A 14,775-nucleotide genomic window follows, 5' to 3' on the forward strand; every position below is an offset into this window, starting at 1 on the left:
TGAAACGCAGGACATTTTGTTGAAATGTTGATGTGCTGTTATTATATATTACAAGTCATGTATCCTTAGGGTAACCCCAATCCTTGTTATTGCACCTTTTGGTCTCACAGGTGCAGTGGCCAGTACAGAGGTGAAACAGAAACTCCAAGAGTTTCTGTTGAGCAAATCAGCAAAAGACCCTACCATTAATGGTGTCAATCATTCATTCATCCACCACCCAAAGCTCTGGTACAGGTGACTACTTTCATTCACGGCCATTTTACATTAATATAAAGCACTTTTGGGCTTCACATTGACTTGTGTTCTTTATTGTTTTGTGTGATCAGGTCCTCCCATCATGCCTCTCTGGACCAAAGCTCTCCTCCTCTGGGTGGCATGTCCCCTACCTGCCATTACACTCTGCCGTCACCTGTTGACGGCAAGGATGACTTCCCCTTGAGGAAGACAGGTCTGCTCATTTGCATATGTGCGACACACATACCAACACGTTGAAATGCACTCATAAATCTACATATAGGCTCGTGCATACATTGCTGCAACTATTCTGATTGTGTTCATTTGTATTCACTACACTGCACTTGCAGTCAAAGTACACAATTGGACCTTTAGTTGTATATTTTCTCATCACAAGGGTGGTACCTAAAAATGTACTCATTTTCCAGTTTGTAAACTACAATATAACTTTTGGGTACGGTTATTATGGAGTCGAGTACTGTTTTACCTTAAGGAAGAAAAATGACTTCCACTATTTCTGACAGCGTGGGTTATTATTAAGATTCCTTTTGACTCCTGTCAGTCAAGAGTTCTGCAGAACCACTGAGTTTTTCCTGGGGTTGCTAATGACCTGCTAATAATATCAGTTAGGCTCATTGTGATGCCTGCCTCTCTCATCATCCGGGGATCACCACAAAACCTCGTGAATGCCTTCTTTAGTTGTTTCCATTTCATTGTTTGCTTTATTCTAAAATTTGAACAATGACTGTTAATGTCTTGTCTAATGGCTGTCAGTTAAAGATCATTGATTAATCACACAAAAATTAGCGCATTAATCATGTATTAACGCACATTAATCACGCTATTAATTTTGACCGCACATTATCTTTTAGCTTGACAGCGGATGGTTATGTTGAAGGTAGCGCAGGTTGTGTTTGAACAATAAACATAACATGTTTGAGTATGACATTCAGAATATTTGTTCTAGTCAAAATATTGGGGTCTTTTTTTATTATTATTTTTAAATTATGCAAGTAATTAATTTATTAGAAAAAGAAGAGAATGAGAGGGTGCAGTGGATCAAAAAAATGTGTAAGACATCCTCATAACATTAAATTAAAAAATTATTAACACATGATAATTGTTCTTCAAATTTTACAGGAAAAAAATGTTGATTAAAAAGCTTTTTTAATTAAGTGATTAATTATGATTGATCAAAATTCTAAGATTTGAATAATCTGATTTAAAAAAAAAAACGAATCGTTTGGCAGCTCAAGTATTGTCTACTATACTGTAACTGTTAAAATTGTTAATAAATGTGGCAATAGAAGCAGTTAAATCAGTTAAATCTTTCCCGAGTCCACACGAAGGGTAAAATTTTTTAATAAATAAATAAATAAAATAAAATAAAAAGTGGGTTTAGTGGTTTAAAGCTTTAGGAAAGGCTTTATTAATAACAATAATTCCCATCCCTTGGTTTTCACAAGGACAAGACTTGGCTCACACTCAAGACTCAGAAAGAAAGAAAGTCCCCCCCCAAAATACAAAAACTCCACTATGAGGTCACCTAATTACATGATGTTCTTTCCTTCTTAGTGTCTCTTTAATTACACTCCAAAACAATCGTACATATTGAGTTAGTTAACTACAAGCCTGTCATGGTGCGCATACTGTACACCCAAATTGGAGATAAATTATATCTTCAAGATAAATTTAAAGTTCATTATAAAAAAAGAATAGATGGTACACTAAAGCTAGAGGAGCGTGTAGTCTCAAACTAAAGAAATGCCAGCCTATTAAGAGCCTGGAATGTGTTTTAGACCCACTGTTTTTTGAACAAAACAAATCAAAACAGCAAGAACTTGAAAAAATGAGCATTGTGCGTGCATCTCACACCGATCAAACTACTTGTTGCTTCATGGATTCCTGAATCTATATGTGGTCATTTCCTGTTCAGTCGTTCCTCCCCCACTTCCTGTCCGTCTTCATTAGAGCCCTTTAAAGGCGTGTCACGCGAGGTTGACGCACAAAGGTGCTGTTGTTCCCAGCCCAACCGACTGCCACTGATGGCTGATTGGCAGGTGTTGCTGCGGGTCCGCTTGGCAAAATCAGGATGGACCTCAACGTGATTGTTTGTTTAAGAAAAGATAGCTCTTTCAAAACAAGCTGGATGTGACTCGAGTGCTCAGTGTGAGACACCCGACTGCTTGGTTCGGCCAAAGGGCGAAGTTCATTGTTTATCCTGGGAGAGCTCCATAATCACATTTGTCAGTAATATATATTTTGTCACACATACTTCTTTTTATGAGTCTTGGGTCTTTTTCAAACCCTGTAAATTTCAACCCATTCCAAGTTTAACAGGAAATATTGTAGTCGATTGCCAAATAGCATAGGACTGTTTTTTTTTTTTTAATGGCCACAATAGTGTTCTATGGCTATGTTAAAAAAATGCAGTATATCATAACTATTAGGATTCATGTATTATTCACTGCCTTGGCCCATATTTGTGCAAATGGCTACTATAGTAAATCTGCAAAAACAACAAGTCACAATACCTCCTTGGTGCAATTAATAGATCATTTCACCTTGGCAAAGGTCATAAATAAGGATGTTTGTGGTACATTGAATGTTAAGCAATGAAAGCAAACTTTATATGCTGTGAATAATTCTGTTCATCCACTTCCCCAACCATCCAGCTCATGTCTATGTTTGAAGCTGGCTAATGAGCTGTGTCTTCTTTCACCTGAAGACGAATGTACACAGTTGATGAACCTGTTTACCTGTCTAAGGTTATCTTGTTTTACCTCCCTGGGCAAGTCACGCAATAAGTCTACTGCAAGAATAATTACAGCTTAGCAGTAAGAACTCTGCTCTTGACCCAGTTGCCTACTATGTACATGTTGTGTACATGTGTAAACTGCTCACTTGAGCCGATAAAGATTTTCGGTACAGTACTTGAAAGTCGAACACGTTCGACTCCTGGATGATGGTCAACTTCCAGTTAGCATTTTTCCAAAAAGACAGGAAATGGAAGTCATGTGTTCCAGAGCAGGAACAGCCACCATCATAAAAAAAACGTGATGAACTGTTCAGGGAATGTTTTATGTAGATTAATTAATCACTGCTAAAACTATAATGTTTACTCAACATTAACTTTGAAAGCATGAGAGAAATTGGAGAGGAGAGTTTACTGCTTGGAAGTCTATATATAGGACAGGACTAAATATACTTCAAGTTCCGGTGTACATGCCGTACTTGTTCTTTTACTATTGATGTCAACTTATTTTTTTTAGTTGTGGCCTGATTGTACTGAGCAACCAGTCGAGACGTGTACAAAAAAACGTTAGGCAAAAGTACGCATCACGAAAAGGTTTCCTGTTATGGTGTTAGTTGTCCAAATACTTGCTAAATTGGATGCCTGTTTTGTTCTCAGAATAGATAAAATTCCAAATGATCCAGCCGTCTAACCAGTCAAGCACTCTAAGGCTGTCATAATTGCCTCCTGTATCTCAGAGCATCAGGGTGTTTTTCCATGGGGACCAGTGAGAAAGTGTTCCTTCCCATGCTGCTGTGTGGCGTTCCCGTGGCGACCGATTGGCATATGTTGCTTGGTGGCAGCAGTGTGTAAAAATAGAAAGCAATCAAGGCAGTGGGGCGTGAAGCAGATTCACAGCACTCCCAACAGCCTTTTCTCCCTCCCATTCCTCTCTCCTGCCTCCTTTCTTCCTCCCTTGCACGCTTTCATTCATCCTCACACCCACTGGATTAGAGGTCCGCGCCACGTATTAGGGATCAGGCTTTGGCTGCTTTGACAAATGCCAGAAATAGCAGCATCTGGCCCACTGTGCCCCTATCTCCCCTCCAGCACCACCCCCGTATCCATCCTCCCCTGCGGCACTCCTACGTCATGGCACCGCTTCCACATTTTCAGCTGTATGGTCTGCAAAATGTACACACACAAATAACTCTTACAATATTCAGTCACAAACTGAATAATAAAAAAAAAATGTTGTCTGTTGTGTAACAGGTTTACATAACTTCACTGCAGCATATTTTATATGATGAGAGTTGTGTTTCTCCCTTTGACTTGAGTGGGTTAACGTGTCCTACAAGATGTTATTGAAATTCATATTGGAGGAGGTTTGCACGGTGCGATGCCAGGGAGGTGCCAGTGAACCCAGGGAACATTTTGAAATATTGGCTGCTCTATCACGGCTGATTGATTGGGTCTGGATCAGGTTAGGCCCGGCTGTTTATGGGTATTTCTGTTTTGCATTAGGAGGTGGGAGGTGTTGAGGGGGGGGGGGGGGCCCTGAAACATCTGCCATGTTTTTGTGTTAGTTTAACTGTTGCTACTGTATCAGACTGTGGTCACTAGGGCGGCAGGTAGCAGCAGATTTTCACTTGGATCCTAGTGTTGCGTGAGCTAATTTAGTCCAGATGAGTTGGAAATAGGCCCCATTTTGAGTCATTTAATTGATAAAAAATGTTTTTCTGTAAACTCAAACTAGTTGAAGTGTGATAATATAGGTTGATTGATAGGCTCTGATTTTATGATGCTCTTGTTTGCTTTCAGAAGTTCCATTACAATGGCTGGATTAAAAAATAAAAGAAAATAAAAAACAACAACAACACTGCCTGACTTACTCACACCATTGGGTCATTTTTCACAATAAGAATGAATTTAGACAAGCCAAAAGATCCACTCCTTAGTGTTTAATCTTTTGTTTTTTTTTTGTTCTTTATTTTTTTAGCCTCCGAACCCAACCTGAAGGTGCGGTCCAGACTGAAACAGAAAGTAGCTGAAAGGCGGAGCAGCCCCATGCTCAAGAGAAAAGATGGCAACCTCGTGACACCTTACAAGAAGAGGGCACTGGAGCTAATGGGTATGCCAAACTAATGGCGATTCATTTTCTTTTACAACGTAAACAAACTGGCCACAAAAGTAGGCACGCTTGACCAGTCAAAGAACATCTGATAGACAATATTAACAGATTTCATCTGTCACTGTAGATTTAAAAAAAAAAAAAAAACAGTTCAATCTTGCATTGGGCCTGCTTAGTTTATGGTACACATTAAATTTGACTCTATTTAGAGTGGGACCAAATAGACTCAATTTTAGAGTAATATTTACACTTAGAAGAGAGTAAAATAAAGAATTGAAAATAAATAAATAAAAGTCACTCGAGGGCTGAGGAATGAACTCACAACCTTCAGCTTAAGAGACAGCTGATCTACTCCCTGAGCCACGCAGCTCGTGTCAGCTGGAATCTTCCTAACTTTAAGAGGGACCAAATAGATTTAGAGTATAAAGATTTTGGTCTCTTGGAGATAAGCAAACAGTAGAAGTGGCATTGCTCAGTTGGCAGTGTGGCAGTCACCCAAACTGAAGGTCGTGAGTTCATTCCTCAACCCTTGAGTGACTTATTTTATTTTTCATTTCTTTATTTTACTCTCTTCACAGTATAAATTTTAAGCTACTCTAAAACTGAGTCTATTTGGTCCCACTCTAAATAGAGTCAAATTTACTTCTAAACCATCTTCTGTATGTATGTAACAAAATAAGTCATTTATATGTGTGCATGAATACTGCCTAACTCCTAAATTTTTTATAGACTCTACGCCTGCAAAAAGTGCCCCTGGCTCGGGCCCCAGCTCCCCCATCGGGGCCTCCAGTGCCTTGGGGGCAGAAAATGGACCCTCCTCTTTGCCTACTACCACAAAAACTGAGGTACGTTGGACAAACATTGAAATTTCCTTTTATTTATCATATGAAGGAAACTGTGGCATATGCATTTGTAAATAAAAAAAAAAGTTTGGGGCAAGGGGGGGGGGGGGGGGTGGAAGCACAAAATGCTTGGCTGCCCTTCTGCTCGCAGCTATAAAAACAGCCATTTGCCCTCTGTCTGTTCCCCTCCAGTGAAAATGACTACCCGCACTGACATTAAAGAGGCACAGCTTGACCCATGTGTCCGACTGCGCCAGGTTTACTTGTGTTAAAACAACACATTTTGCAGGAAATGTGAGTGTTTAAGTGCAAACAACAGCAACAGTTACAATCCTGCTCGTTTTTTATCGCTCACATTATTCCTCCAGATGTTCTGCACAATTCCGCTTTTTAAAAAACAATCTCAAGTTTGGCTCCGAGTTGCGTTGTTGGCTTGTCATTGTATTTCTGTCATTGGCCTGGCTCGGTGCCTCCTCAGAGGCATTTCCCGACAGATTCAAGGCTGAGTTCTGGCCCCTGGATCCCCTTGGACCGAGCTCACAAAGAAGAGCATTATAGCGGGTGGCAGATATGACACATCGACTTGCAATCTCAACAGAGCAGCTGTGTTTTCCTGAACCATGGCTGTTTACTCTCGCGAGGACCTCCAGTGACAGAGAATCCAGAGACGCCCTGACATCAGGGCTCGGGGAGACAAACGGACTGTGGCGTTTAATTGATATCCCAGGCGCTGGTAGCCAGAAAGACACCCACATGCGAGCAACGTAAACACACAGGCTTGCTATTGTTTCAGTACGAGATGAAGCTTTAGTGAAAGTCATTGGTGGAGTGCGGGGCTGCCTGTAGACCTCATGCCTGTTGCAAAAACAATGCATGTTGATGCACCGTTACATTAGGTATCCTTTTTCAGAGGGAACGGGTCCCTCGGGTCGAATATGGGCCGGATGTCCACATACAGGTCACTGAGTGCTGGTAGGGGTCGCGAGGATAAACAAGGCTGTTCCAAAACCACATGCTGGTCCCCTTCTCTGCTGGGTACAGGAAGTGTACCCCAGTGGTGATGTCCTCCTAGAGAGCAGAGCCCAAGGGCAGGGAACAACTACCATTTGATCCTCGGGGGATGAAGGAACTGGGGCTGGAACACACTACTTGTACAGCTTTTAGTAAACTTCTGAACTGTTGCTGTCTGTGTGTTTCTAACACAGTGGTTCTTAATCTTGACGAAGGTACTAAACCCCACCCGTTTTCTATGCGCATTCACTGAACTGTTCTTTATTGAAAAAAATTAACCCCCTCCCTTTTTTTTTTTTTGCAAATTCAAGACATAGGTTGTTTACTGGTGAACAAAAGGAACTCTATAAAGCACTTTAAAACAACCGCTGCTGTTTTCTTAAAATGGAACCCAGGGGCGGCAGATACATAGAAAACAGCAGGGGACCCAGAATTGAACCCTGTGGAACACCATCATCTGTTATACATGTATATACATATTGCACATATTCGTCCAACCACTTTCTTTTTTTGCTCAACATAGTTAATATGAAGGGTTTTAGAATAATAAAGAAATCACACGACGTTGGCCTTGCAGCCAATGATGGCCAAGCGGGACGTATTATCACATATCATTTGAGTCTGTTTTGTGTCTTGACCTCCACCGAACACCTGAGATTGACTCGATCGAACCCAGGTTAAGGACCAGCAAGTAAAGTAGTATGTTTCTTTGTTTCTGTCCTGTGTCATGTAGCGATGGCCTTCACAGCCAAGATTATTCCGGCCCGAGAGCTCCATGTCCGTGTTGAGTTTATACACATCTCCGTCCCTACCGAATATCTCTTTTGGGCTTCCGACAGCATCTTCGCCTATAAGTGTAAGTATCTTTAGGCAGTCATATATAATGGTCTTGCATCTTGAAAATCTGCTAATACTGGCTATCTGCATCCTTCCTTTGACCACAGGCCACTGACCCCTGTAGCCTCCAAAGATTTTTTATCACACATGAGATAAATATTGTCATGCAGCGTGCTCTTATCTTCCACCTCATTTATCACCACTTTTTAAAAAAGTCCACTCTTGATAACTCGCCACATGATTTATCATTGGCACATTCCAAGGAGGCCGGGTCATCAACAGCAGTGACTTTTAACCATGAACTGCTCTTTTTGTGTTAATGTTATGTCACGTTTCGAGGTTATATTTATGACAGCAGATTATCCTATACAGTTACACTATTCTGAGCCTTGTATGTAGTCACTTCAAGTGAGTCACCATTTGTATGTTCTCTTTTTCAGGGGGCTGTGGGCTTGAAGGACAGATCAATAGAGAGCAAGCACGGCCTGCCAGGGCATCTCCTGGGTCCCGTGCCTCTTCAGAACAGTCTGGAGTCCAAAGTGAGCCCCAGTCACCAGGCTCTGCTCCAGCACCTCCTCCAGAAGGAACAGATGAGGCAGCAGAAGATGCTTTCCACTGGTAAGAACATCTTACCTGATGATAAACAAGATCAATAAACAGTGTATTTTTCTAATCATTGGGCGCAGTGCTTTATGCAATATCAATGGGTCTATTTCAAAATATCTTCTTACTCTGGGTTTTAAGGTGTATTATTGTGAAACATTGTTAGAAAGATAATTGTAATTCTACAGTATATTTATTTAATAGTTTTAGCGCTATTATGCTAGGTTATATCAGGTAGCAATCTTGGTTGACAGTTTAACAGCTGTAAACAACACAATGTGCTTATTCAACCTTTTTTTGCGCAGTCCTGGAAAGCTGGCTGTGTCGTTAACCTCGCGCCTGTCCGGTTCCCACATTGTAACATTGGAAATATGCCGCTAGCATTGGCGCTAATCAGCAACCGCAGCATTTGGCTAGTAGGACTGTGCTTGCACATGTTTTTTAAGACATGGAAACAGGAAGTAGTTCTAGTTCCGGTATGACGAAAACATAGAAGCCTGCTAGTGAATATAATAGAAAGGAATTTGAATTAAAGACAACAAACTGAAAAGTTGATATCCATCCATAAATAAGCAGCTCTGGCTTACTGTTGATTTTTGATAAAATTAAAAGATTTTAAGTACGCTTTATGGTAAAAAAAAAAAAAAAACGGTAAACAAATAAATACATTTTGAAATAACCCTAAGCGAAACCTAATATTTTTGGTTGGCTGTTCCCTTTGCCAAGGTCCAGGCTCCTTGCCATCCCACCCTCCGTCCCCTCTGGCCATGAAGGATCGTCCATCCAGCAGTCGCCCCAAACTACCCAAACATCGGCCTTTGAACAGGACGCAGTCGGCGCCACTGCCCCAGAACACACTGGCACAACTTGTTATCCAGCAGCAACACCAGCACTTCCTGGAAAAACAGAAACAATACCAGCAGCAGGTCCATATAAATAAGGTTGGTCAATTTGCATATTGCTTTATTTATTTATTTATTCTGAGATAGCTCAGTATTTTTTATTCCTTTATGTTGGGTCCTCTTGCAGGTAGTCCGATGAACTTATTTTAAAGACACAAATTCGCATCCAATTTTTGTAGAAGCATCCATGGTGACTGAGGTTCAAAATCCTGACCTGAAGTCTGTTCTTCCCTGCTGTTAAAACTGCAACGCAAAGAACTTCAAAATGGGAAAGAAATGCTTCCCCTGCACTAATTCTGTTATCATAGCTCAAGGCACCAGTGTTGTTCACATGCTAACACTGTGAAATTCAATTCAGCTAAGTTCAAACGAAGGAGAGAAAAAAAAGTCCAAAATTTCGTTCCTCTGTGGTAATATTTGTGTTTCTGAAAGCTGGCCGAGGTCACCTCGCCAAGACACAAGAGAGTAATTATTCTGGTGAGGGAAGCGTGTGAGGTGACCGACACTGTGAAAGGCAGCATTGTGTGAGCTGCACTGATGTGTCCTAACACTGGGCCCTGAAGGAGGAACGGGAAACCACAGAGGAGGAAATAAGAAGCAAAAACTAGCTCAAGTGGTAACTGATGATGTGTACAGTTGACACGTGCATCTTATCGCCATCTTTATTTTTAACTTCCTGATTAGGCATAGAAATGACTCATTTCTATTAGTAGAATGTGTGATGATTCTTGTTAATTCAAATAGTGGCCTCCATTTAAGTGCTGGTTCTCAATCAGCAGATGCGGGAACCACTCTACCCAAATAGACTCTTAATTTTCCCTCGTCACATTAAAGAAGCTATTTGAATTTTATTGCTATAAGAAAGCAGTACCGAGGCACGTGAAGACTTTTTTTCCCCCCCAGTTGGAATTGTTTCAAGAAAGTGGCCCTAATGGTGCTTTTCCACTTTGAAGGCACTCAGTTAACACCCCCTCCTCATTCACCTACTGATGAGGTGGCATCACGAGCAACTGGAGGTTCAGTATCTTGCTCAAGGGCACTTTGGCATGGTCACAGGGTCTCAAGACCAAACCCACAATCTTTAGTTTGGGAGACGAGCGATTTAGCACATGAGCCATGCTGCCTTATGAACAGAATTATTCCTGTTCGCTAATCTGATGAGGTGAAGAAAAAAAAAATCTTGCACCATTCCAAAGTTATAGTAAACTATATTTAAAAAAGAAAAAAAATGTTAACTATTAGACCATTTGATGAATCTGTATTGAAGAAACAGACACAGATTTTACATTAAAAAACAAACAAAAATGTCACAAATAGTATAAATATTGAAATGATCATCTTGTCTCAATTTCCTCACACATATACTTACTCAGTCTGAAATCAGGGTCTGTTTAATTGAACGCCAAACTAATATACTTGCAGGTAACCCTCCCTGACTTACTCAATTGTATCAATAGCGAACGTAAATACATAAGTTTATTGCACTTTTTGACAACTAATGGAAGGGCATTTAATTCTTATGCCTCTACTAAACATGACTGGAATAGATAGATCAGGGATGGGCAACTAACGAGCCACACTCTGAGTGGCTCCTTTATTAATTTTCAAAAAAAAAAAGTTTTCTTTTTTTATTATTATTTTTATTTAGTTATTTTTACGAACCTCAAAAATTCTTCAGAAAACGCTAATAAATATGCATTAGATAATTTCCTTGAAAACATTGATGGGGAAATTCCCGGGAAAAAAACTGAATATACTCCAAATTTAAAAATAAATAAATAAATACTGGGGGAGGAAAAAACTGTAAATATACAAATCAGCAGACCTTGAGTATGCAGGGGTTGACTATAGTTTTATGTTGTAATATCACCATTCACCACAAGATGCCAGCAATGACTTAGTTGCATTTACACTGGCTCTTATACTGCCATATACTACAACATTAGTTGGCCTAATAATTGTTTGCGGATTTGGAATGGTATGCAGGACAAACAAAAAAGTATCGCAATAGAATTACAATTTTGAGAGTTTAATTTTGTGGGAAAAATGCACCAAATGAGTTGGCGTTGCTGTTCAAGAATTTTGTGCCATACTTGAATGGTAATTTTTATGCAAGCATTAGAAAAAAAAATCACAGTATGTAGTTACTTTGTTGTTGGATCTTTTATACATGCATTGAGACATTTATTATGGGTAATCAAATATTATTAATTATTAATTAATATTAAGAGCACCTATTTTGCACATATGAATGTATTTTGTCTATATTTAAAATGATATTTTTATTTTTGTCATACTGTACTTCTGGTTAGGAAGTACATTGGCCCTCTCCAGCATTTCTAATGCCCATCCCTAAGATAGATGAACAAAAATGTGTTTGTAATATTTCCCACGGCACCCTGGTGTTCATGACGCCTCTGTGAAGGTGATTTCATCTCAAAAGAACTTCCCGTGAGCAAGCTGGGCTGTGATCATCCGGCCCAATGAGATCGCGGGGTAAAGCCACTTAAAGCGGAGGTTATAAATGGCCACTAATCAGGGATGAGCCCTGAGTGTTTACAGCGAGGGATCAGTGAAACATTGCCCTAATTAATTTCCCAATAGAGGCTTGTCAGTGGGGGCTGTTTTTACACATCCGCCGGTGCCTGCTATAGTAAAGGGGCAGCAATGGAAATTTACAAGAGATTAGGCATTTGGAAAAAGTCTGCACGCTGTTTATAAAGGCTGAGCTAACGAGGCTAATTCCTCTGAGATATTTATAAAAGGCCTACCTGCTGGAGCTCATTTGGTTAGTGTTGACTCTAGAGCCCCCTTCTGGTTGAACTATTGAACTAATTCATTTCTAAACAAATGCGCTCATAGTACCACCAGAGAGCCTTTATTGACTCTAGTAACATTTTAACATTCTTAACTGTCATAAAAAAATAAAGAAAAGTTAACTGTAAAAAAATATATAAATGTTTATTGATTACACGTTGTGGTGCTCAGATTATACTGAACAGCCAGCCACTTTCTCATGTTGCATTAAGCTTGATTTTTGGCTTTTGGTTATTGTCGCAATTTTCCTCCCGGCACCACAAAACTGTAAAGAAGCCAAAGAAAAGTAAAACACACTTGAAGAGCTTTAAGATGATTACTGAGTTGAAGACTTGCTTGATTCTTTGACACTGATTGATTAGCTGAATTGAATCTAACGTTTGTTTGACTTTTAAGGGAGCAAATTTGGATTGAATTAAAATTTTGGGCCTTTGGAGTTTTTTTTTTATATAGCTTCATGACTTCATATCCTTGTTTCTACTTCTTTGAAGCAAGTAGAATAAAGTTGTTCTAATGTCAATGTGTTCTGCAGCTGCTGTCCAAGTCCATCGAGCAGTTACGTCAGCCCAACGTGCACCTGCAGGAGTCCGAGGAGGAGCAGCCGGAGCCCGAACGCATGCAGGAGGACAGGCTGCCCCCCGGAGGAGTCATCCGGAAGCACACGCTGAGCAACAGCGGCAGCAGCAGCAGCAGCGGCGGCTCCAGCGTGGAGCTCCCCGACGCGCACTACGGGGTCATCAGGGTGAAGGAGGAGCCCCCGGATAGCGAGGACGAGGGCTTGGAGGCGCAGAGGAGCGCCTATCTTCACCAGGTCAAAGGGAGGCTGGTGATAAGAGCCATGATCTGAGGAATACGCGGAGCACGTCACACACTCCCAACATTCGCAGAGAAACAATCCCTGTAGTGTAGACGCACGCGGCGACACTGTAGGCCCCTTCGTCGTCGCGGCAACAAACGATCCCTTTTCCGCTCCGCTGCAGCCTCGTTCATCGCTCCCTCAGAGACTATCCGTGACATAGTAAATATGTAGGCTACATTGTTGTGTACATAATACGAAGACAAACGAGCTGCTTATGGTCGTTTGGAGTCTGCTCGGCTGACAGAAGATGATGTACATGCCCGTTGTACATGTACAGTACTGTGGATTTAGCATCCTAGTCTATCTCTAGGGGACAGGTTAAGCAGGTGCACGGTGCGGACGAGCCAACTCGCGCTCCCACCGTGCACATTCTCACCACTGAATGCTCCTCAGCACTGAATATGATCATGAATCTTTGCAGTGTGTTTAAGAGATGGGGTGGGGGGGCGAACCTTATACCTACTCTGTTATTGTGGAAAATCTACATTGATGTTCCATGTTAAAGGTTGAACATCTGTCTTACAGAGAATGTACATTTGAAATGCTGACACAAGACTTGGAGTGATGTCGACGGAATACGGTCCACTGCTCAGATTGCCGTTTTCACCCCCCCACACCCCCCTAACTTGGGTGCACATGCATCATCCAACACTCTCTCTCCAAGCATTCTGTCTCTGTCTGGTCCCAATGTTAGCTGAGCTCTCCTCCCTGCGGGTCCAAATCAAAAAGCTCCTGCCCAGCTTTCAGCAGAGGAGTAAGAGCGAGCGAGCGAGTGAGCGAGTGAGTGAGAGGGCCGGGCAGGAAATGCCTTCTAGAAGCCAGGAGTTGGAGTGATTCATGTGTGCAGGAATGTTTGCGAGAGAGGAGGGCCTTGGCTTGGACAGGGTAAGGAGTCCAAGGGGCCCGGCTTCACAATTGATTTACTGTCAAGGCGAATTACAAAGTGAGTGGGGATACAGTCAAGGGAGTCCTATATATGGGAGATGGCTTCCTCTCTTTTCCCCAGTGGCATGCTTACCTCAACATGCAGGTTTGATGTAACGCATAAAGGAAGAAAAAAGGATGAAACCTTGACAACCCCTCCCCCCCCCACCCTACCCCCTCTCTAATTTCATCCCCTTTCCCTTGAAAGTGCCCATTGCGACATGTATAGTCTGTCTTAAAAGTGAACAGTCCAATGTATTGGATAGCTGTAAACCGTCCCGTTTCCATTTGTACCGTCGACGACATGTAAAACTGCTCGTGAGAGTCTGTGTTTGGATCCAAGTGAGCTGTCCGTCTTATGAACTGTACAAGTCACTTTGTCCAGGTGTTATTGTGCTAGTTTAAGTAAACGCCGTCAGAACAACGTGAGTCCTGTTCTCTTGCCTCTTTGATTTTGTTGTGATGAGGAGAGGAGAACCCCTTGGGTGTGCAATGTCAATAGGGGAGGGGTATGCTTTTTTTTCCCATTTGGTCTTTTTTTTTTCTTTCTTTTGGCCTTGTGTGACACCTTTTTTTTTTAAATAAAAAAAAAAATACTAATAAAATTAATTTACTTTAAATTTCTTGCTTCTTTGCATATTATTTTCAGAACTTGGTCTGGAAAGACTTGGAAGCTCACAGAGGATTTAATAAAATAAAATAAGGTAAATGTGTTTAATGAATTGATTTCTACAATGGTTCAGTGCACGCTGCGGTCATATTTACAAATGAAATACACCACACACGTCCACGCTGCTCAGAATGTGTCTGCCTACGCCTTGATAAGATTCACCAAAATCGTGTTGGACCACCTACGCCACAACTTAGACCAGCTTCCAGCT

General features: G+C 41.3%; 1 protein-coding gene across 4 annotated transcripts in view; it reads left to right on the forward strand.

The window, feature by feature from the left end:
- The window catches only part of hdac9b (histone deacetylase 9b), a 39,079-nt gene extending 24,565 nt beyond the window's left edge, over positions 1-14,514 (forward strand). For 3 of the 4 annotated variants that reach the window (XM_077576394.1, XM_077576392.1, XM_077576395.1), the window contains exons 4-11: positions 111-234; positions 327-448; positions 4,968-5,099; positions 5,829-5,944; positions 7,686-7,808; positions 8,230-8,407; positions 9,119-9,333; positions 12,644-14,514. In XM_077576394.1, the coding sequence (XP_077432520.1) occupies positions 111-234; positions 327-448; positions 4,968-5,099; positions 5,829-5,944; positions 7,686-7,808; positions 8,230-8,407; positions 9,119-9,333; positions 12,644-12,958 (1,325 nt within the window). In that variant the 3' untranslated portion in view covers positions 12,959-14,514. The remainder of the gene's footprint in view (positions 1-110; positions 235-326; positions 449-4,967; positions 5,100-5,828; positions 5,945-7,685; positions 7,809-8,229; positions 8,408-9,118; positions 9,334-12,643) is intronic. The other variant, XM_077576393.1, reaches the window with a different exon arrangement.
- The last annotated feature ends 261 nt before the right edge of the window (positions 14,515-14,775 follow it).

Source organism: Vanacampus margaritifer, chromosome 9 (genome assembly GCF_051991255.1).
Source record: "Vanacampus margaritifer isolate UIUO_Vmar chromosome 9, RoL_Vmar_1.0, whole genome shotgun sequence".
Taxonomy (NCBI): Eukaryota; Metazoa; Chordata; class Actinopteri; order Syngnathiformes; family Syngnathidae; genus Vanacampus; species Vanacampus margaritifer.